The 20762-nt window shown below is 39.9% G+C and overlaps 1 protein-coding gene across 2 annotated transcripts in view; it reads left to right on the top strand.

The window, feature by feature from the left end:
- tbxa2r (thromboxane A2 receptor) overlaps positions 1 to 20762 on the top strand; it is a 43928-nt gene that overhangs the window by 8084 nt on the left and 15082 nt on the right. Inside the window, exons 2-3 of one of the 2 annotated variants that reach the window (XM_061975986.2) lie at positions 4240 to 4318; positions 5464 to 6343. In XM_061975986.2, the coding sequence (XP_061831970.1) occupies positions 5546 to 6343 (798 nt within the window). In that variant the 5' untranslated portion in view covers positions 4240 to 4318; positions 5464 to 5545. The remainder of the gene's footprint in view (positions 1 to 4239; positions 4319 to 5463; positions 6344 to 20762) is intronic. The other variant, XM_061975985.2, reaches the window with a different exon arrangement.

Raw genomic sequence — 20762 nt, 5'->3', positions numbered from 1 at the left:
TTATCTTGATAGATTGAAAATTAACACCAATGAGATGACTGATGAACATTAAATTTAATTAATTAAATTAAATTTATTCGGAAAATATAAAAAAAATACAAATAAAGATAGAATACTATTAACTGCAACAAGTAAGTGTAAAAAAAACAACAACAACATTATGATTTGTACATTTTCAGAATGTGCTTGTTCTATTTTTAGAAAAAAATCTGAAATTGTCTTTATTTTTAAGTTATCATACCGGGATTTTACCAATCCGGCCCACTTGGGAGTAGATTTTTCTCCATGCGGCCCCCGATCTAAAATTAGTTTGACACCCCTGCGCTAAATGGATTGCGCTCTTCAGTTTTGCTCATTTTTAAGAGACACAGTCCTATGTGCAGGAGCTTTGCGTGCGCTCGTGTTTTCAAACAGGCAAACCTTTAGTAGCTCAGGCCCTGTGCGAACAGAAAATAAACAGACATTGCTCCTACTACACAGAGAAAAAGGAGGGGGCGGGACTGTCGTATTATGTCATATCCATTGTTATTACGACTCTGAGAAAACTCTGTTTGCTCTCGTCCTGATGGAGCCGGAGGGCGACACGTCCAACAGGTGCAAACCAGGATGCCAGCTGTCTATAGTGTTGTTTTTAGCCCCACCTAAGCAGTGGGTTGAGTAAATGTCCTATAGAGAGGAAATGGTACAGTCGATGACCTTCTGGGAGGGGATTTTCTCCCACGTTGATGTTGTGTCAATTCTTGATGACCGCTTTGAGGTTGGTAGTCCGGTAGTTTTCCTTGCCCTTATGTGGGCTCTGTACCGAGGATTTTGCTGTGGCTTGTGCAGCCCTTTGAGACACTTGTGATTTAGGGCTATATAAATAAACATTGATTGATTGAGTCTGTGACGGTCTGCACAATGCCTTCTAAGGTCCAACATGGTCTCTTTTGTTTTTGTACTGTGAGGTTGCACCTGTCCCCCTCCTGTGAGCAGTCCCTTAAGACAGTGTTTTTCAACCACTGTAATTTTACCTATTTGGGTTAAAAATATTTTTTGCAAACCAGTAATAATAATCTGCAAATGTGCCGTTGTTGAGTGTCGGTGCTGTCTAGAGCTCGGCAGAGTAACCATGTTATACTCTTCCGTATCAGTAGGTGGGAGCAAGTAGCTAATTGCTTTGTAGATGTCGAGAACAGGGTTTCTCGTGATCACAATGTGCAGACAAAAGGCGGGTGCCGCTAAGAAAAAGCATAGAAGCTTAGGGATGGCTATGCAGAACGAAACTAAAACTTAACTGGCTACAAAGTAAACAAAAACAGAATCCTGGACGACAGCAAAGACTTTCTGTGGAGCAAAGACAATGTACATCCGAACATGACATGACAATCAACATTGTCCCCACAAAGAAGGATAAAAACAACTTAAATAGTCTTGATTGCTAAAACAAAGCAGGTGCGGGGAATAGCGCTCAAGGAAGACATGAAACTGCTACAGGAAAATACCAACAAAACAGGAAAAGCCACCAAAATAGGAGCGCAAGACAAGAACTAAAACACTACAGACAGGAAGACACCAAAAAAACTCCAAAAAAGTCAAGGCGTGATGTGACAGGTCGTGACAGTACACCTACTTTGAGACAAGAGATATATTGATGCATGCTTGGTTTTGGTTTGAATTAATATTCAACACTTGCGAAAACAACTTTTTATTGTCAATATCGACTGCTCAGTTTCATTTTTTAATATTTTCTGCTGGTGGTGGTTTTTCAATGAAAAAAATGTGCCTTGGCTCAAAAAAGGTTGAAAAACACTGCCTTAAGAATTAGTGATGGGTCATTCGCGAACGATACCATCTCTTTGAGGTAAAAGGACGGAAGCCGGATCTTTCCCCTTCTTGTCTTTTATTAAAGCTGCACGTGATTGGTCAACATGGGAGGAGTTACACACAGACAAGAGGAAGGAAGAGGAGAGTAAAAGAATATTGCTTTATGATTTCAGACGAGACGCTAGAACGTCGAGAGAAATGAGCAGCGGGAAACTAAAGCAGATACACTTTGTGTTTCTGAATCGTTGCCACAAAACTAATACCCGGATGCTGCTTTGTCTTTGAATATTTTTATCATTTGTTGTGTTTCACTGTGAATAGACATTTCAATTTAATACGGATTGGACCTAATTGTCTGATTGAGACTTTGTTTTGGTATTTCGTCATTTTGTTTTGTAGCAATCTGTTAAAGTTAAAGTTAAAGTACCAATGATTGTCACACACACACTAGGTGTGTCAAAATTATTCTCTGCATTTGACCCATCACCCTTGATCACCCCCTAGGAGGTGAGGGGAGCAATGGGCAGCGGCGGTGGCCGCGCCCAGGAATAATTTTTGGTGATTTAACCCCCAATTCCAACCCAAGCAGGGAGGTAATGGGTCCCATTTTTATAGTCTTTGGTATGACTCGGCCTGGGTTTGAACTCACAACCTACCGATCTCAGGGCGGACACTCTTGTTCCGTCTATCGATAAAACAGTGCTTCTCAATTATTTTCTGATGCGTCCCCCCTCCAACCTCTCCGCCGCGACTGTAGATACTATCATTTGTCTATAAAATTGTTAGAAGTACACCTCTGCAGGACATTGTATCCTTAATAACATTAAAGAAAAAAAACAAAGAAATATAGATAAACTTACAAAAAGCAATAACAGAAAAGCATTTATTTGCTTGAAATTTAATGTTTTTTTTATTCTTTTTTCAAACTATAAATATTTTCTGACCCACTTGAACCATTTGATACTGAAAAATGTAATTAGTTAATTCAATAAATAATAGTAAATTAAAATTGATTAGCACAATTAACTCAGGAGCACAATATTAAAGTTAAAGTACCAATGAGGTGTGGTGAAATTATTCTATGCATTTGACCCATCACCCTTGATCACCTCCTGGGAGGTGAGGGGAGCAGTGGGCAGCAGCGGTGGCAGCGCCCGGGAATCATTTTTGGTGATTTAACCCCCAATTCCAACCCTTGATGCCAAGCAGGGATATACAACACTTTAAGCGAAACAACAAAAATGAATAAAACTTAATTTAGGAAGGATTACTGACTACAATGAGCTCATTTTGCTTTTCCAAGCGAGTTTTAAGCCTGATACTGATAAAGCATGTCCCCCCCACCCCCATCCCCCTATCCCTCCCCTCGGCATCACGCCGCACCACCTTAGAATGGCCTGCCCCACTCTTTTAAAAGACTGCTATATAAAGATGTAACGATGTGAACATTTCACCTAAATGACCATATGCTGAAAAAGTACTTGAACACACACCAGCATCTTTTAACCAAGTTTTATTAAATCAAATGAAATAAATAGACAAACAATTTCCTTTCTTGGCAGAAGAATGATGAAATATTGTTTGGACTTCTTAAGAGCCATATTTTTATTTGCGTGTTTAAATATGTGTATCTTATTCCCTTTCAGTTCATAAAAGGTTTTAGAGTGTTTTTAATGATCACGGCAAAACGAGGGTTACTTTCTGTTGTAGTCACGTTGGTGTCATATTTTACCGTTTATACATCGATCAATCTGTTCCAAGAAAATCAGATCAAACTTAATTTATAAAGCACTTCTCCAAAAAGGCCAGCCTGCAAAATCCTGGGGTGACTATAAATTGCTGTCAGTCTTCAAAAACGTTTCAGTAAAAATGCGAATAAAGCAATTTTGTTTAATTTGTTCAAATCCTATGTGAAAAATAGGCCTTAAAACATTGCAACCTTTTGAAAATCCGGGTCGCGGGGGCATAGGGCTGCAGCCTATCCCGGCTGCAATCGATGATGTTGCAAAATCAGGCATTTTAGGTCGCAACAATCACAAAAAAAGCCTGCTAAATCCTGGAGTGTGTATCTCTAGTGACTCAAAGCGCTTTACATAGAGAACCCCAATATATAAGTTACATTTAAACCAGTGTGGGTGGCACTGGGAGCAGGTGGGTAAAGTGTCTTGCCCAAGGACCCAACGGCAGTGACTAGGATGGCGGAAGCGGGAATCGAACCTGGAACCCTCAAGTTGCTGGCACGGCCACTCTACTAACCGAGCTATGCCGGGATTGGTTGTTAGCATTTAGGCTAGCTAGGCAGCTATTGGCGTGCTGGCTGTCTTTTCCAGTAAATTATTAATATCACCAGTCTGTAAATTAATCAAAGTGCAGTTATCAGTGCAGAGGACTGTGTTAATAGCACACTGTCTGATGCTCGCTTATGCTCCACAGGATCACCCCAGGGACGGGTCCTGTCCCCCCTGCTGTTTGTACTGTACACAAATGACTGTCAGAGCACACTTCAGTCAAGGTACATCATTAAGTTTGCCGACGACTCAGTCATAGTCAGGACAAAGAGTCAGACCACGGTCCTGTTCTGGAGAACTTCATCAAATGGTGCAATGATTCGTACCTGGAGCTTAATGGCGATAAAACGAAAGAGATGTTCATTGACTTTCGCCGTGATCCCCCTGCCAAAGCACGCATTCTCATCAATGGCTCTGCTGTTGAGATAGTCAGTGAATACAAGTATCTAGGTACAATTTTAGACAATAAATTGACCTTTGACGCCAACACTGACCGTATTTGCAAGAAGGCCAATCAGAGGCTGTTTTTCTTGAGGAAACTGAGAACTTTCAGGTTGATAGGACACTGATGAGGATGTTCTATTCATCTTGAATTGAGTCTATTTTAACTTATTCTATCACTTCCTGGTTTGGTAACCTTAGTGTGGCCAATAAAAAACAGACTAGGTGGTATAATCAAGGTGTGCCAAAAGACCATAGGCACTAACTTGAACCCCCTGAACCAGATCTATCAGGCCAGAGTCATCCAGAAGGCAAAGGCTTTTCTGGTCAACCCTCAGCACCCTCTCTTCTCAAAGTTTAGTCTCTTGCCTTCAGGATGCAGGTACGCCCCCAGTAATAGGAAGGCCAAAAACAACAGATACATAAGATCCTTTGTTCCCTCAGCTGTTGACTTTATAAATGAGTTCTTACACAATCTTCGCTGCTATGCAGTCACTTTAGTGGGAAGTGACGTGTGATGATTAGTTTTTATTGTATTACAAATGTTTTTAGTTTTTAGCTCAATGCCTTCATGATGGTTTGTATGTTGTATGTATTTTATGTATTTGTACCTTGTTTTTACTGTTGTACCTTGTTTTTAATGACTACTGCTGCAAACCGAATTGCCCCTCGGGGACAGTAAAGATGTTCTAAGTCTAAGTCATTTACGGTTTTCTGATCATTCTATTTTAAAACGCTATTATTAAGTGTCGGGAGTTTTACCCCATTGATATCGTTAATTGCCATATGTATTTATGGACTCTTTAAAATGGTGTTGCAGTGGTATACTGGATGGAAACGTAGTAGGCGTTGTAACATTAAACAAATATTTAATACATCAATATTTAACAAATAATTTATATGATTTCTTTTTCTTTTTCTTTTTCAGGTTGTGAAGGCAAAAGAGTTTCTTTGCACTGAAATTGTTCTTCAAAATCTAAAGTGGACATTGCCCACCCAAGCCGGTCACCATGAACGCCTCCGTGCTTCCACCTTCCAATGACACGCCTCTCTGCTACTCCATCAACAGTCCTCCATTCAAGGACGTCCCTAACATCGCCTCAGCCTACTTCTCCTCAATCTTCAGCGCTTTGGGTCTCACCTCCAACCTCATCGCCTTCGTGGTTCTCCTCAAGTCGTTCCGGCGGACCCACAGCAGCTCTCGTTCCTCGTTCCTCATCTTTCTGGGAGGCCTGGTGGTCACGGACTTCATGGGTCTACTGGTCACAGGAACCATCGTGGTGGGCTTCCACATTACGCACTTCAACTGGCGCAGTTTAGACCCCCACTGCCACTTTTGCAACTTTATGGGCATGTCCATGGTCTTTTACGGACTGTGCCCGCTGCTGCTTGGCGCCGCTATGGCCGTGGAGCGCTTCATTGGTATCAATCGTCCATTTGCACGAAGCACCAGTACGCCCAAGAGGCGGACGGTCTCCATGTTGTTGCTGGTGTGGTTCACCGCCGGCTGCATGGCGTCGTTGCCCCTGACCGGGATCGGGAGCTACCACATGCAGATGCCCGGCTCCTGGTGTTTCTTCAACATCAGCTCAGCAGGCACTGACCTGGTCTTCTCCTTGCTCTTTTCCCTGTTCGGGCTGACGTGCATTGCTGTGTCCTTTGTCTTGAACACGGTCAGCGTCGTTACACTGATCAAGGTGTGCTGTGGACAGGACAAGATGCAACGGCGTCGAGATCAGGAAGTGGAAATGATGGTGCAGCTCATCCTCATCATGGTCATCGCTTCCATCTGCTGGTGTCCTCTGCTGGTGAGTCTCTCTATTTGTCTGCTTGGAACCCTGCAGTATTCTGTGAAACTCTATGTTTGGGTTCCAACTGAACAAGAGTTGGAATACTGTTCAATTGTCCGAGGAGAACGAACAACATGCCTATCCTTGTGCTAAAAAATACTTAAGATTAATTGCGATAAATACCCTCTGGAAGTGCAATTTTGTGATGCATGTTTTTATCAATTAGTAATTTAGGCTGGATTTACACTGCAAGAACAAAAGCCCAATTCCATAGTGGTTAGTAATACAAGACATGTCCCGTCTTAGCCCTGAATTACTTTTTTACTGATTTAAATTTATTTTTTATATCTTTTTTATTACACAATCTTATGAGAAATGTCCCATATTTTAAAATGCAAATGTTAACAGGTAGGCTACCGTATTTTTATGAAATAATGTAACAATATTGTTCCGCTTTCGGGCGCAATCTGCAGGTGTTTTCTTTCGTTGACGTGCAACAATAGTGCAACAATAATTTGAGTGGCGGACCGGAAGTCAGAGTTGACATCAAGCTGTGTCAGGGCTAATGCTCCATCGTCCTGTTTGTGGAGTCAGGAGACAGAACGAACTGAAACACGTCAAACAGTCCATCGGCAGCTTCTCCATACTTTCATGGATAAAGGTCCATTGTTTGGACATTTTTGACTGTATCGTCAGTCTGCATCGTACGAAGCGGTGGTATGCCTTGCCGGTCACTAAACGGTCGGACATAATAGTTGTTTCTCTGATTTGGCAGGCTGTCCTTTGCACTCACTTATTATTTCGGTGGTTTGGAAGGTAAGGTTGGAAAAAAAAACTAAAAAACTTGTAACTCAAATTTTTGCTCGCAACTTAAGAGTTCAATTCAGAATTTCAACTTTCTTAGAATTACATTTGTTATTGCTTAGTGAAAACTATTACTTTGTTGCTTGTTTCCTCGTGTGTTGACCAAAAGGAGAAGACTAGAGATTTTCCCGATACACAACCGATATCATTTTGAAAATCCCCTGAAATCAACAAGATAGAGCCCCTTTAAAAAGGATAACAAATTCAGTGGTACCTTAACCTACGAGTGCCCCAACTTATTATATGAGCTGCCTGTCGGATTTTTGTCATGCTTTAAAGGGTGTAATTGGTTTGCATTTGTGATTGTAAATCCACATTTTCATAAGCTTCATAAAAAAATACTTTGCATTCATTCTGTCTGAATTTCAGTGTTTATTCCTCTGGACGTGGGAAAGTAGTAAATCAGTGACCACAGTATTAAAAGTATGCCCTCAAGCATCTGAATGGAAAATATTACTGGACTTCCCAGAGATAATTATGACTTTACAATTTCAGATTCAAAACTTAAATTTTTGGAACCCTGTTCACTTACAGGCATAATCCACAGGAAGATAATTTCCCCCTTTTTCAACGTTTGTGAATGAGTGTGAAAAACTGTCTGTGCGTGTGTTTTGTGTTGATAACACTCTTGATCAAGCTCCACCTCCTGAGACCCAACCACTGTTGGTCTATATTTTCATATCCATCTCTATTTTTATTGTACACACTGTTTTCTCTCACTGCTGACATTTTACAGCAATTTTTGTGTCAATAGGGGTGGGAAAAATGATAAATTCTTAGATGCATCACATGGATGATTCTGAACTGATGGAAAAATGATTAAGTATGTTAAATAAAGTAATACAAGATGTGTGGAATGTGGAACGAGTGAAAACACATGGAGCAAATCGCTCGTGCTTGCCCCCCTCCAAAACAGCACATTTTTAACATTTGGCAAGCCGTTTAAAAAGAAAAACTAACTTTTGGATAAGATATATTGTTTAAAAACAATACAATAGAATGTACTTCCAACAACTACTCAACTACTCAATATTGTTTTTAGACTTAGACTAAGACTTCCTTTTTATTGTCATTCAAATTTGAACTTTACAGCACAGATAAGAACGGAAAAAAAATGTTGTATAGTAATGTACAGAATTGGACTTCTACGGTATATTCTTCCAGCTGCTTTTCTGTCAAATACACGATCAGCAGCTTTCCCATATATTAATGGATAAACGTCCGATGTTTATATATTATTCATGGACTCGTTTTTCTTAAAAGGGAACATTATCACCAGACCTATGTAAGCGTCAATATATACCTTGATGTTGCAGAAAAAAGACCATATATTTATTTAACCGATTTCCGAACTCTAAGTGGGTGAATTTTGGCGAATTAAACGCCTTTCTATTATTCGCTCTCGGAGCGATGACGTCACAATGTGACGTCACATCGGGAAGCAATCCGCCATTTTCTCAAACACATTACAAACACCGAGTCAAATCCGCTCTGTTATTTTCCGTTTTTTCGACTGTTTTCCGTACCTTGGAGACATCATGCCTCGTCGGTGTGTTGTCGGAGGGTGTAACAACACGAACAGGAACGGATTCAAGTTGCACCAGTGGCCCAAAGATGCGAAAGTGGCAAGAAATTGGACGTTTGTTCCGCACACTTTACCGACGAAAGCTATGCTACGACAGAGATGGCAAGAATGTGTGGATATCCTGCGACACTCAAAGCAGATGCATTTCCAACTGGACTGGACAGATCAGCTTTCAGGAAAAGAGAGCGGATGAGGGTATGTCTACAGAATATATTAATTGATAAAAACTGGGCTGTCTGCACTCTCAAAGTGCATGTTGTTGCCAAATGTATTTCATATGCTGTAAACCTAGTTCATAGTTGTTAGTTTCCTTTAGTGCCAAACAAACACATACCAATCGTTGGTTAGAAGGCGATCGCCGAATTCATTCTCGCTTTCTCCCGTGTCGCTGGCTGTCGTGTCGTTTTCTTCGGTTTCGCTTGCATACGGTTCAAACCGATATGGCTCAATAGCTTCAGTTTCTTCTTCAATTTCGTTTTCGCTACCTGCCTCCACACTACAACCATCCGTTTCAATACATGCGTAATCTGTTGAATCGCTTAAGCCGCTGAAATCCGAGTCTGAATCCGAGCTAATGTCGCTATACCTTGCTGTTCTATGCGCCATATTTGTTTGTATTGGCATCACTGTGTGACGTCACAAAAAAATGGACGAGTGTATATAACGATGGTTAAAATCAGGCACTTTGAAGCTTTTTTTAGGGATATTGCGTGATGGGTAAAATTTTGAAAAAAACTTCGAAAAATAAAATAAGCCACTGGGAACTGATTTTTAATGGTTTAAACCCTTCTGAAATTGTGATAATGTTCCCCTTTAAGTATGGTGTAAACTAGCACTGATACACTCAAATTGCTTTGCCAAGTTGGCGACACACCGTCTTGTTTTTGATGATTTCTTTTTTTAATTCATTGAATATCATCCACTTCCTCTTCTCCTTCACACTAACTATCTTCCTTCTCAAGTTATGTCGATCTCTAGCGAGTAAGACCAGCCGTTTGGCCGGATCTTACGGGGTTCACTGTCACATTTGCTACGCCAACTAATGGCGGGGATGCTTGTAACTCAGTTTTTTACTTGCAAACCAAAGCATGACAATTAGCTGACAGACAGCTGTTATCTCAAAACACTCTTAAGGTGAGGTACCACTGTACGTATTTACACCTTTGATGTGTGCGATCACATCTGAAAAGAGGAAATGACGCAATACGTTGCACATGTCGAAGAAGCAGCTTTATATACCGTACATATTGTTAAGAAGCAAATCTAATAATATACAAAATCATAATTAAAATGCAGCAATAATATGTTTATAATAGAATCCTATCCCCTGAATCATAAGGTGCCCAAAGATTCACACCCCTATGTATGACACAGAAAAATAATACAAAATGATACAATAGCTGTGTCTCAATTTGGGGGCTGCATCCTTCCAAGGACCCAGCCCATGCGGTCGACAAAGTGTGGGTCCTGGCGAGAGTCCTCCAGCAGTGGCTGGAGTGATATCAATTGGGACAGTCTAGCCTACACATCCTGGTTACGTCAGTTGTCCCCGCCCTTACATTTATACACGTATATGCTGCTCAGTCGCCCAAAGTTAATAATGACGAATTGAAGAGGAGAATGTCCAATAGTTTTTTTGTGTTCTCTTGGTCCTTTACCTTATTCCAGAGGAAGTGGTTAAGAGCTCCCGGCACCGCCGGCGTCTGATTTCCCTGATCATGGGAGATGGTTGTCATGGAGATGTGTCACGTGTTGACAAGCGTTCTAAAGCTGTCATTCCTAATTATTAGTTAGATAGAGTTGTATGCTTGTGAATGCTTGTTGGAGTGGGACATGTACCTTTAAAAACATGCAGACAATCCAGAAGATGTCCCAGAAAGAGTCCTCACGGTATATCCCTACCACAATCTCTTATTTAGCAGTTACTTTATTAATATTTGATTCACAATTGATGTCCTTTTCTAATCGTGTCACATTGCTTGCATTATAGCCAGTAACAGTAAATATTGGAATAGTATAATATTACTATTATCTTAGAATTATTTGCAATGAAGGCAGAGGAAATGAATCACAACAACTACAGTTTCAGTACATGAGTTTATTAATTTATAAAGGTTATAAAAATACTTCGTTTTTAAATGATCATCCAAACTGGTATAAACGTATTTGTGTCATTTCTTTTTGCTCTGTTGTTGTCCAAGTCCTCCTTGATTAGGAAAAAAAAGCAGAAAAGTTAAACACAAGATCACAATAATCACTGATAGAAGTGAACATTTTCAAATAAAATGCAAATGTACACAAAAAAACAGCAATAATCAATATTGGTTCATTGATGCACATGTTTATAAGTACTTCAATTTTCTGGCCACCCATTAATAGAACATAATTAACTTATTGCGGTTTAAAAAAAGGAAATTAGAAGATGTCAGGCTTTACATTCAAACGTTGAAAAAAGCTCTGGGCTCGAAGCTGTCTGCAATGGCCGGATATAGGTCTCTCCCTCGGGGTAAAGAGAGGGTCAGAGCATGGAGGTCGCTCAACATTATAGTCAAGGTCTTGTATTTTGACACGAATGTATATCACTTGACATGTCTGCTTTTAGCTGTTTTAAATGAATAAATAAAACTATACTTACATTTTAAGGTAGCTTTTTTCGCTCCGCATGGCGTCTCCGTGTTGAAAATAATTTTCAGAGCGTGCAAAGAATTTCGGGATATGACAGGATGCGAAGTGTACACGGATGCAACCTTTCTGCTAATGGGAGAAAAGGACACATTTGTCAGCCGGATTCGAAGGACACTTGGAACTTTTTTGAATTGGGACAGCCTTTGTGCACCGCGATGATGTCAGCACCCCACAAATACGCACTGCAAAGAATGCAGCCGCCGAATTAAGACACAGCCAATAATAGTGATGTACTGAAAGCAGACATCAATGCCACCACTGATATCCTCCATGGGCTTCTAAATGACATCTGGGAAAAAGAGGAGGTTCCCAATGATTGGAAGGAGGGGTTAATTGTCACAGTTCCGAAGAAAGGAAACCTCAGCGAATGTAAAAACTGGAGAGGCATCACACTCTTCTCAGTCCCCAGCAAAATCCTCTGCCGAATTATCCTGGACAGAATACAAGAACCCCTCGATAAGATTTTCAGGAAGGAACAAGCAGGTTTCCGGGAAAATAACTCCTGTACAGATCACATTGCATCACTCAGAATAATTGTCGAACAGTGCATCGAATGGCAGTCATCGCTATTCATAAACTTTGTCGACTTCGAAAAAGCTTTCGACAGTCTAGACAGAAACATCCTATGGAAACTGCTCCGACATTATGGAATTCCAATAAAACTGGTCAACATCGTCGAATGCATGTATGATGGATTCACAGGTTAAGTCATCTCAAATGGTAAGCTTTTGGACACCCTCCTTATAAAACCAAGAGTACGGAAAGGCTGTCTACTGTCACCCCTCCTCTTTCTTATCTCCATCAACTGAACAATGACAATTTCAGTGGATGGCCAGAGGACAGGATTACAGTGGAACCCTTTTGAACAACTAGAGGACCTTGATTTTGCTGACAACCTAGCTCTGATCTCAGGAACACACACACACACACACACACACACACATTCAACGCAAGACCACCAGATTGCATGAACACAGTAAACAGATAGGCCTCAGGATAAACACTGGGAAGACCGAGGTCATGAGGCTCAACACCATATCCTATCAACCTATCACAATCGAGGAGCACCCCCTGGAAGATGTGGTCGAGTTTGTCTACCTGGGAAGCAACATCAGCACAGATGGAGGAGCTGATAAAGATGTCGAGCTGTGCACCAGCAAAGCAAGACATACCTTTGGAACTCTCCGACCTGTATGGCTCTTTTCCCAGCTCTCCAGAAACACCAAAATCAGAATCTTCAATACAAATGTAAAATCTGTCCTTCTTTATGGCTGTGAAACCTGGAAAACCACCAAATCAATCATCAATAAACTACAAGTGTTTATTAACAACTGTCTCAGGTACATACTGAGGATTTGGTGGCCCAACAAGATATCAAATGTAGACCTGTGGAGACGCATGAACCAAGAGCAAATTCAAAATGAAATCAAAAGCAGAAAGTGAGGATGGATCGGCCATACACTTAGAAAGGATCCGAGAAACATAGCAAGACAAGCCCTGGACTATAATCTTCAAGGCAAGAGGAAGCCAGGGAGACCAAAACTCAACTGGAGGCGGTCCACTCTTGATGAACTGACCAAGATGGGGATCTCCTGGCAAGAAGCAAAGACCATCGCGCAGAAGAGAGTGAGGTGGAGATCCATGGTAGACGCCCTATGCTCCCAAAGGGGCCAAGAGGATTAAAGAAAAGAATGAACAATCAGACAAAGCAATCCCCCAATGGAGTCATGTGAGAAAGGTATCTAAAGCCCCCTGGACCCTATCCTGACCTTTCTATTTGTTGTGTGTCAGGCTTTATCAGCACGAGACAGCAGCCGTTTGATCCATAATGAGGCATCATACCATCCTAAGAGCTTTTAGCGCGCTTCCCTTCTACATGCTTCATTTCTCTACAGCAATGCAGCCTCCTAAAAGCCTAGGGAACTCAAAGCCCTCAGATTATCTGATGGTGCATTTGAGCTGCTGTAAAACATGGGCAACACCAGTTTCCTCAAAAGGAAAACTCCATTTTGTGGAGTTCAATTTATCCTGTTCAAAGTCGCACAGAACTGGAGTTTATCCCAACCGACCATAGATAATCATCAAACCTAAGATTGGGTTTCCTATAATATAATTTTTTTAATGTAACTATCACGCAAGTGTGGAATGAAGATAATCACTGCTAAAACAAAACATAAATAAGCAATGACTTTTGTATGTGTTTTATCAAAAATATCCCAGAATGCCAAACAAATTAATGTTTATTACCACATGAACACACACAAAAGTACCAATAATTGGTACTGTTGAGTACCGGTATTTTGAATCGGTACCAATGTGAAAGATACTCATGCCTTGTCACAAATGAGTGGGATTTTATGTTTGGGATTTGCGGGTAAACAGACTAGTTTGTTACACGCATTGTTTGGCCATATGATAATTGCGAACATTTTTATCGAAAACATAATCATGCGAAAATCAGGGTTGTATTGTAAAAACTAATACAAATAAAACGTGTAGGCCAGGATATATTGTTACAGTGTATTTAGAGCAGTGGTTCTTAACCTTGTTGGAGGTACCGAACCCCACCAGTTTCATATGCGCATTCACCGAACCCTTCTTTAGTGAAAAATAAAATGTTTTTTTTCAAATTCAAGACAAAGTTATATGTTGTTGGTAACACTTTAATATGGGGAACATATTTTAAGTAACAAAGACTTAATTTAGAGTTATTTGGTTAGGATTAGGGGGTTAGGGTTATAATAAGGCCATGCCGAATAAGGCATTAATAAGTACTTAATAATGACTAGTTAAGAGCCAATATGTTACTAATTTGCTTGTTAATAAGCAACTAATTAATGGTGAATATGTTCCCCATACTAAAGTGTTACCATTTTACGGGTGCACAAAATGAACCGTGCATGAACATCACCTTGTTCAAACAACAAAACCAACACAGTGCATAAACTCACAACAAATTACACACCTGCAAATCAGTCTGACTTCTGCTGTTGCCGTTTCCGTAATACGCCGATAGGGAGAAGTTTTTATTTACACGATGAGCGGGTGTGTTTTGACCTCCGCCGAACCCCTTTAACCTGGTTAAAGGGGAACATTATCACAATTTCAGAAGGGTTAAAACCATTAAAAATCAGTTCCCAGTGGCTTATTTTATTTTTCGAAGTTTTTTTCAAAATTTTATCCATCACGCAATATCCCTAAAAAAAGCTTCAAAGTGCCTGATTTTAACCATCGTTATATACACCCGTCCATTTTCCTGTGACGTCACACAGTGATGCCAATACAAACAAACATGGCGCATAGAACAGCAAAGTATAGCGACATTAGCTCGGATTCAGACTCGGATTTCAGCGGCTTAAGCGATTCAACAGATTACGCATGTATTGAAACGGATGGTTGTAGTGTGGAGGCAGGTAGCGAAAATGAAATTGAAGAAGAAACTGAAGCTATTGAGCCATATCGGTTTGAACCGCATGCAAGCGAAACCGACGAAAACGACACGACAGCCAGCGACACGGGAGAAAGCGAGGACGAATTCGGCGATCGCCTTCTAACCAACGATTGGTATGTGTTTGTTTGGCATTAAAGGAAACTAACAACTATGAACTAGGTTTACAGCATATTAAATACATTTGTCAACAACATGCACTTTGAGAGTGCAGACAGCCCATTTCAGGCGCGCTAAGAACATATATTTTTCCACGATTTCAGCACTCAGGTTAACCATACCTAAATAGACACAAAATACTGACATACCCTCATCCGCTCTCTTTTCCTGAAAGCTGATCTGTCCAGTTTTGGAGTTAATGTCAGCATCTGCTTTGAGTGTCGCAGGATATCCACACATTCTTGCCATCTCTGTCGTAGCATAGCTTTCGTCGGTAAAGTGTGCGGAACAAACGACTGACCATTTCGTCGGCTTTCCCCAAAGCCTCGTATTTTGAACAAATTTCGTCCAATTTCTTGCCACTTTCGCATCTTTGGGCCACTGGTGCAACTTGAATCCGTCCCTGTTCGTGTTGTTACACCCTCCGACAACACACCGACGAAAGTGAGAAAACGTGACGTCATCGCTCCGAGAGCGAATAATAGAAAGGCGTTTAATTCGCCAAAATTCACCCATTTAGAGTTCGGAAATCGGTTAAAAAAATAGATGGTATTTTTTCTGCAACATCAAGGTATATATTGACGCTTACATAGGTCTGGTGATAATGTTCCCCTTTAAGAACCACTGATTTAGAGGTACAACTTTAAAGTTGACCTATGATGATTTTAATCTACATTTAAAAGGGGACCTATTATTCAAAACCAACATTTCTAACGTATTGGTACCTGTTTTTGTGTATTTTGGATCTGCAAAAGTCCCGAAAATTTGAAATCAAACCATGGAGGCATGGTGGAGATACTTATGAAACAATGTTGCCTTCCTTCATACTTCTTCCAAACAAGCCGTTTGGAATTTGCCCATTTGTAATGTTTTTCCAATTGGTGACGTCAGAGGATATATCCATATATGGTAAAATTTTACCGGAAAAGCTTTGTGTGAGTCCGCCTTTATAGTCCGACATTGTATTTAATAAGTTCCTTTTTTTGTCTGTCCTCTTGTTGTGGGGGAGACTGGCTCATACATGCACATGCATCCTCCGTTGTTGCAATTTTTATTACAAAGTAGTTGTAATTTATAGCTGTCAGTAGACGCCATATGGAAACACTAAAAACTACAACGTGGCTGACGCAGAGAAAATGCTGTCATCATAAGACCGCCCAAAAAAACATCCGGAAGAGACGGTTAGAAAATGTCTGTAAAACATAATCAATGCAAAATGTTGACCAAAGAACCCCCATTACATGTTATGTAAACCTCAAGGAAGTTTTTTAAATGTAGCAACAAAATCATAATATGACCTTTTAAAACGCTTCCTTGTGGTCTAAAAAAATGTATTTGATATGCGTTTAAATACATCTTGCATAAATGTTGCTCCATAGTTACCTTCATAACCTGTTTTTTGAGTCTGCCTGCAAGATGTTTGATTCTGGAGGCTTTCCCAGAATGTGAATTAAACCTACCCCACTCTCTTCAAAAGTATCATAATTTATCTTTTGAAAAAAAGTACATTGTTTAAATATATATCTTGAAATTGTCATAGCAATTTTTTTTTCAGACACATTGGAAAATTATTTTAATAAACATTATATTAGATCCACCCGGTACACTTGCACACTCACCGATTGATTTAAACCTTTCATAAAATGTTTGCTTTTAGCAGAATTTATGTCACTGCATGTCGCACGTATGTGTTTATATGCACATGTCAAGATTAGATGAAAACAACACCCCTAATAAAAAATAAACAGGTAGGTTTTTTTATGGCCTGAAGTAAAACAGGAGGAGCTACTGCCCCTCGCATTGGGAGCTTTACTTAATGTCCAAATTAGTACGTCCACCTTGTGGATACGTCATGATGTAGCCGGATGCAAAACCCAGTGATCAAAAGCAACCAAAACTGTGTGCGAGCTCACGCTAAAATGCATAAACTTTATGATTTGATGCAAACGAGTATTCAACATTTTAACAACATAAATAAGTCAGTAAAGACAAAATTCATCATAAGGTCCCCTTTAAAAAAAAAAAAAGTTTGCTTGTATTTTTTAAATACAAACTGTCCAGTTTTAGGTTTTCTTATAACCCCCATAACCTTTTAAAAAAGAGTTACCATAGTGAAATGGGTGAAGGATTGTACAATAACCAACACAAAAGAAAGGTGATATTTATACAGTAGGCAGGTCAAGGGCACTGCTTGTTCTGCAGCCCCTGAGTCTAACCCTGGTTGTGTGACACCTTGCACAGATGAATATTCTGCTGAACTCCTGGGCGGCGGAGCCGGTAACAGATGACTCGTTTTTGTTCTACATACGCATGGCCACCTGCAATCAGATATTTGATCCCTGGATTTACATCACATGTCAAGTTTCCCCAATAAGGCGAGTAAAAACTGCAAGGTTGCACGACTCACATAGTTTCACCATAAGCGTCCGTCATGCCCATTTAACATCGGCCTGTGAGCTCCAACAGACTAAACAAACTCATCACTTCATACAAATATTCCTCCCCTCACTCCAGTAAATCACTCTATTATTAGAATCATGTTTCACACTGTAGTGTCATCTTGCTGTGCATGCTGTGCTGCTGTCAATAATTGCTTCCAGTGTCATTTGTGCATGGCATGCACACTATTTTATTGTTTTCTTGGAATAACATTTACTAACTGGAGCACCTAAAAGAGGCACAAGGGAAAAATAAAAGTATACACCTCTACTTTTTAATGTTTTATCTACAGAATATGAAATATGAGGCTAGCAGGCTTTTTGTGGCCCTAAAAAAGATTTTGCTTGTGTCCTTGTTAGACGGTGTCTTGTTGAGTAATTGTATATCAGAAGAATAAGTCAAATTAAAGCTGCAAGCAGCGATGGACGGGACCGACTTTGACGGCGCATAAAATCTAAACTGGAGCAGTAATTAAAACTCTTTCATCAACTTTTAATTAGAAGGGTTCAATCTCTCTCCTGTGCTGGTTTGAAGCCGAAACGACAAACGTGCTCAGAGGAGATAATGTTTGAAAAAAGGTGACTTGTTTTTACAAAACTTTTGTTTTGAAGGGGGTATTGCAAACTTCCTGTTGATTTTTGCTTGGGGTTGTCAGTATATGATATGTAGGTCTAAGTGAGACCTACATATAAGTTTTTGTTTCATGTCTCCATGACATTCTTACTGAAAGTTACAGGCAGTTTTGTCTGTGTTTTCTTCCTAGGGGTAGTTTTGTCTGTGTTTTCTTCCTAGGGGGCGCAAGAGCGCAATTTTGAGTTTTGGGATTTGTTTTTTTTTATTAGATCGCAATTTTCGCCAGTCCTGATGTGTGTGTCCAGTTTGGTGAGTTTTGAAGCATTTTAAGGGGGTCAAATTACAGCTCAAAGAGGCAAAGGTGACTGTTTTTACCAAACTTTTGTTTTGAAGGGGGAATTGCCAACTTCCTGTTGATTTTTGCTGAGGGATGTTAGTGTATGAAATCTAGGTCTAAGTGAGACCTACATAGAGGTTTTTGTTTTTTATGTCTCTACGACATTCCTACTGGAAGTTACAGGCAGTTTTGTCTGTGTTTTCTTCCTAGGGGGCGCTAGAGCGCAATTTTGAGTTTTGGGGTTTGGTTTTTTGATTAGATCGCAATGTTCGCCAGTCCTGATGAGTGTGTCAAATTTGGTGAGTTTTGAAGCATGTTAAGGGGGTCAAATTACAGCTCAAAGATGCGGCGGTATAATAATAATAAAACATTAGAAATACAATAGGGTCCTCTGTCCCAAAGGGACATTCGGTCCCTAAAATTGTGGACAATTCTTGGTAAATCAGTAGATAAAACAGATATACAATATGTATATGTTTACATAAAACAATGTCAAAATGCAGTCTTTTTTAAAGAAAGGACAGATGAAAGCTGTCAATTATTGGGTTGCAATCACATGACCGAGAGGCACTTCCAGGTTTCAGGCGATGGTCTACAGCGGTAATGTCAAACTTACGGCCCGGGGGCCGGATCAGGCCCGCGAACAGTTTCAATCCGGCCCGCGAGATGAGTTTGCTCAGTGTAAAATTGAGCTGCATTTTAATTTAATTAAAGAAACGGGTTCTAAAAGTGTCCATAGGATGTCACAATGGCAATTCTGTTAGGCAAGCAAATACCATATTTTTCGGAGTATAAGTCGCTTCGTAGTATAAGTCGCACCGGCCGAAAATGCATAATAAAGAAGGGAAAAAACATATATAAGTCGCACTGGAGTATAAGTCGCATTTTTGGGGGAAATGGTTTTGACAAAATCCAACACCAAGAATAGACATTTGAAAGGCAATTTAAAATAAATAAAGAATAGTGAACAACAGGCTGAATAAGTGTACGTTATATAAGGCATAAATAACCAACTGAGAACGTGCCTGGTATGTTAACGTAACATATTATGGTAAGAGTCATTCAAATAACTATAACATATAGAACATGCTATACGTTTACCAAACAATCTGTCACTCCTAATCGCTAAATCCCATGAAATCTTATACGTCTAGTCTCTTACGTGAATGAGCTAAATAATATTATTTGATATTTTACGGTAATGTGTTAATAATTTCACACATAAGTCGCTCCTGAGTATAAGTCGCACTCCCGGCCAAACGATGAAAAAAACTGCGACTTATAGTGTGAAAAATACGGTAGTTTATTTTGGGATGAGCAAGTATACCAAGCAAGAGGTACACTGTAAAGCTGGGCTGCGACTCCTCCCCCTCGACCCAATGTAAAACAAACAGGAGTAAAATAGACAATTGGTAACCTCACTTAAATGCTGGATGAGACACTGCACAATTGATAGTTCTGTAAAAAAAAAAATTTTCTTCTGTGCAAATTTAAAGAAAGTCAACAATGGAAATGACAAATGAGGTAGTTGATACATAGAAGTGTTTTTTATTGATGCTTCATTTTGTTTTTGTTCAATCATAGATGGGCTGTGACTTAAAGTTTTATCAGTTTGTGGAAACATTGAGATTAAGTCTAATTTCATTGTGTTCTTAATGGTGTTTTTGAAACTGCACCAATGTTTTTCCTCAGAATTTGTCAAGAGAATTATTTGTGACATGTACATTTTGAGAATGTCCTTGTTCTATAAATTACCGTATTTTTCGGACTATAATTCGCAGTTTTTTTTCATAGTTTGGCCGGGCTCCAGTGCGATTTATATATGTTTTTTTCCTTCTTTATTATGCATTTTCGGCAGGTGCGACTTATACTCCGAAAAATACGGTAGCCGCAGTGTTCAAAGCGTCCAGAAATAGAACAAGGACATTGCGGTAGAAAATGGATGGATGGATGGCATTCTTAAAAAAACAATCTGAAGTTGTCGTAGTTGTATTTTTAAGTCATTATGCCATGATTTTACCCATCCGGCCCACGTGGGAATAGATTTTCCTCCATGCGGCCCCTGAGCTAAAATTAGTTTGACACCCCTGGTCTACAGAGTCCCATTCGGCTAATGTTTGTTTACCTGCATCAGTGCAATTCGGTCGTAGAGGCAAATAAATAAGCGATCATGTAAAAAATATTTAAAATGGGGTCGAGTGAATTTATACACTCTTAAGAAAAATAATTTTTGAGAGATTTAGACCATTCATCATCACCAAGACGTTACTGCTCGCTACGACTTTTACTTAATTTGACACGCACGGTATTTAGAGAAGAAAAGATTGGAGGGACATCATGTATTTAC

Source organism: Nerophis lumbriciformis, linkage group LG14, assembly GCF_033978685.3.
Source record: "Nerophis lumbriciformis linkage group LG14, RoL_Nlum_v2.1, whole genome shotgun sequence".
NCBI lineage: Eukaryota > Metazoa > Chordata > Actinopteri > Syngnathiformes > Syngnathidae > Nerophis > Nerophis lumbriciformis.
Note: the sequence above shows the minus strand (reverse complement) of the source record. Positions and strands in the feature narration are given on the sequence as shown.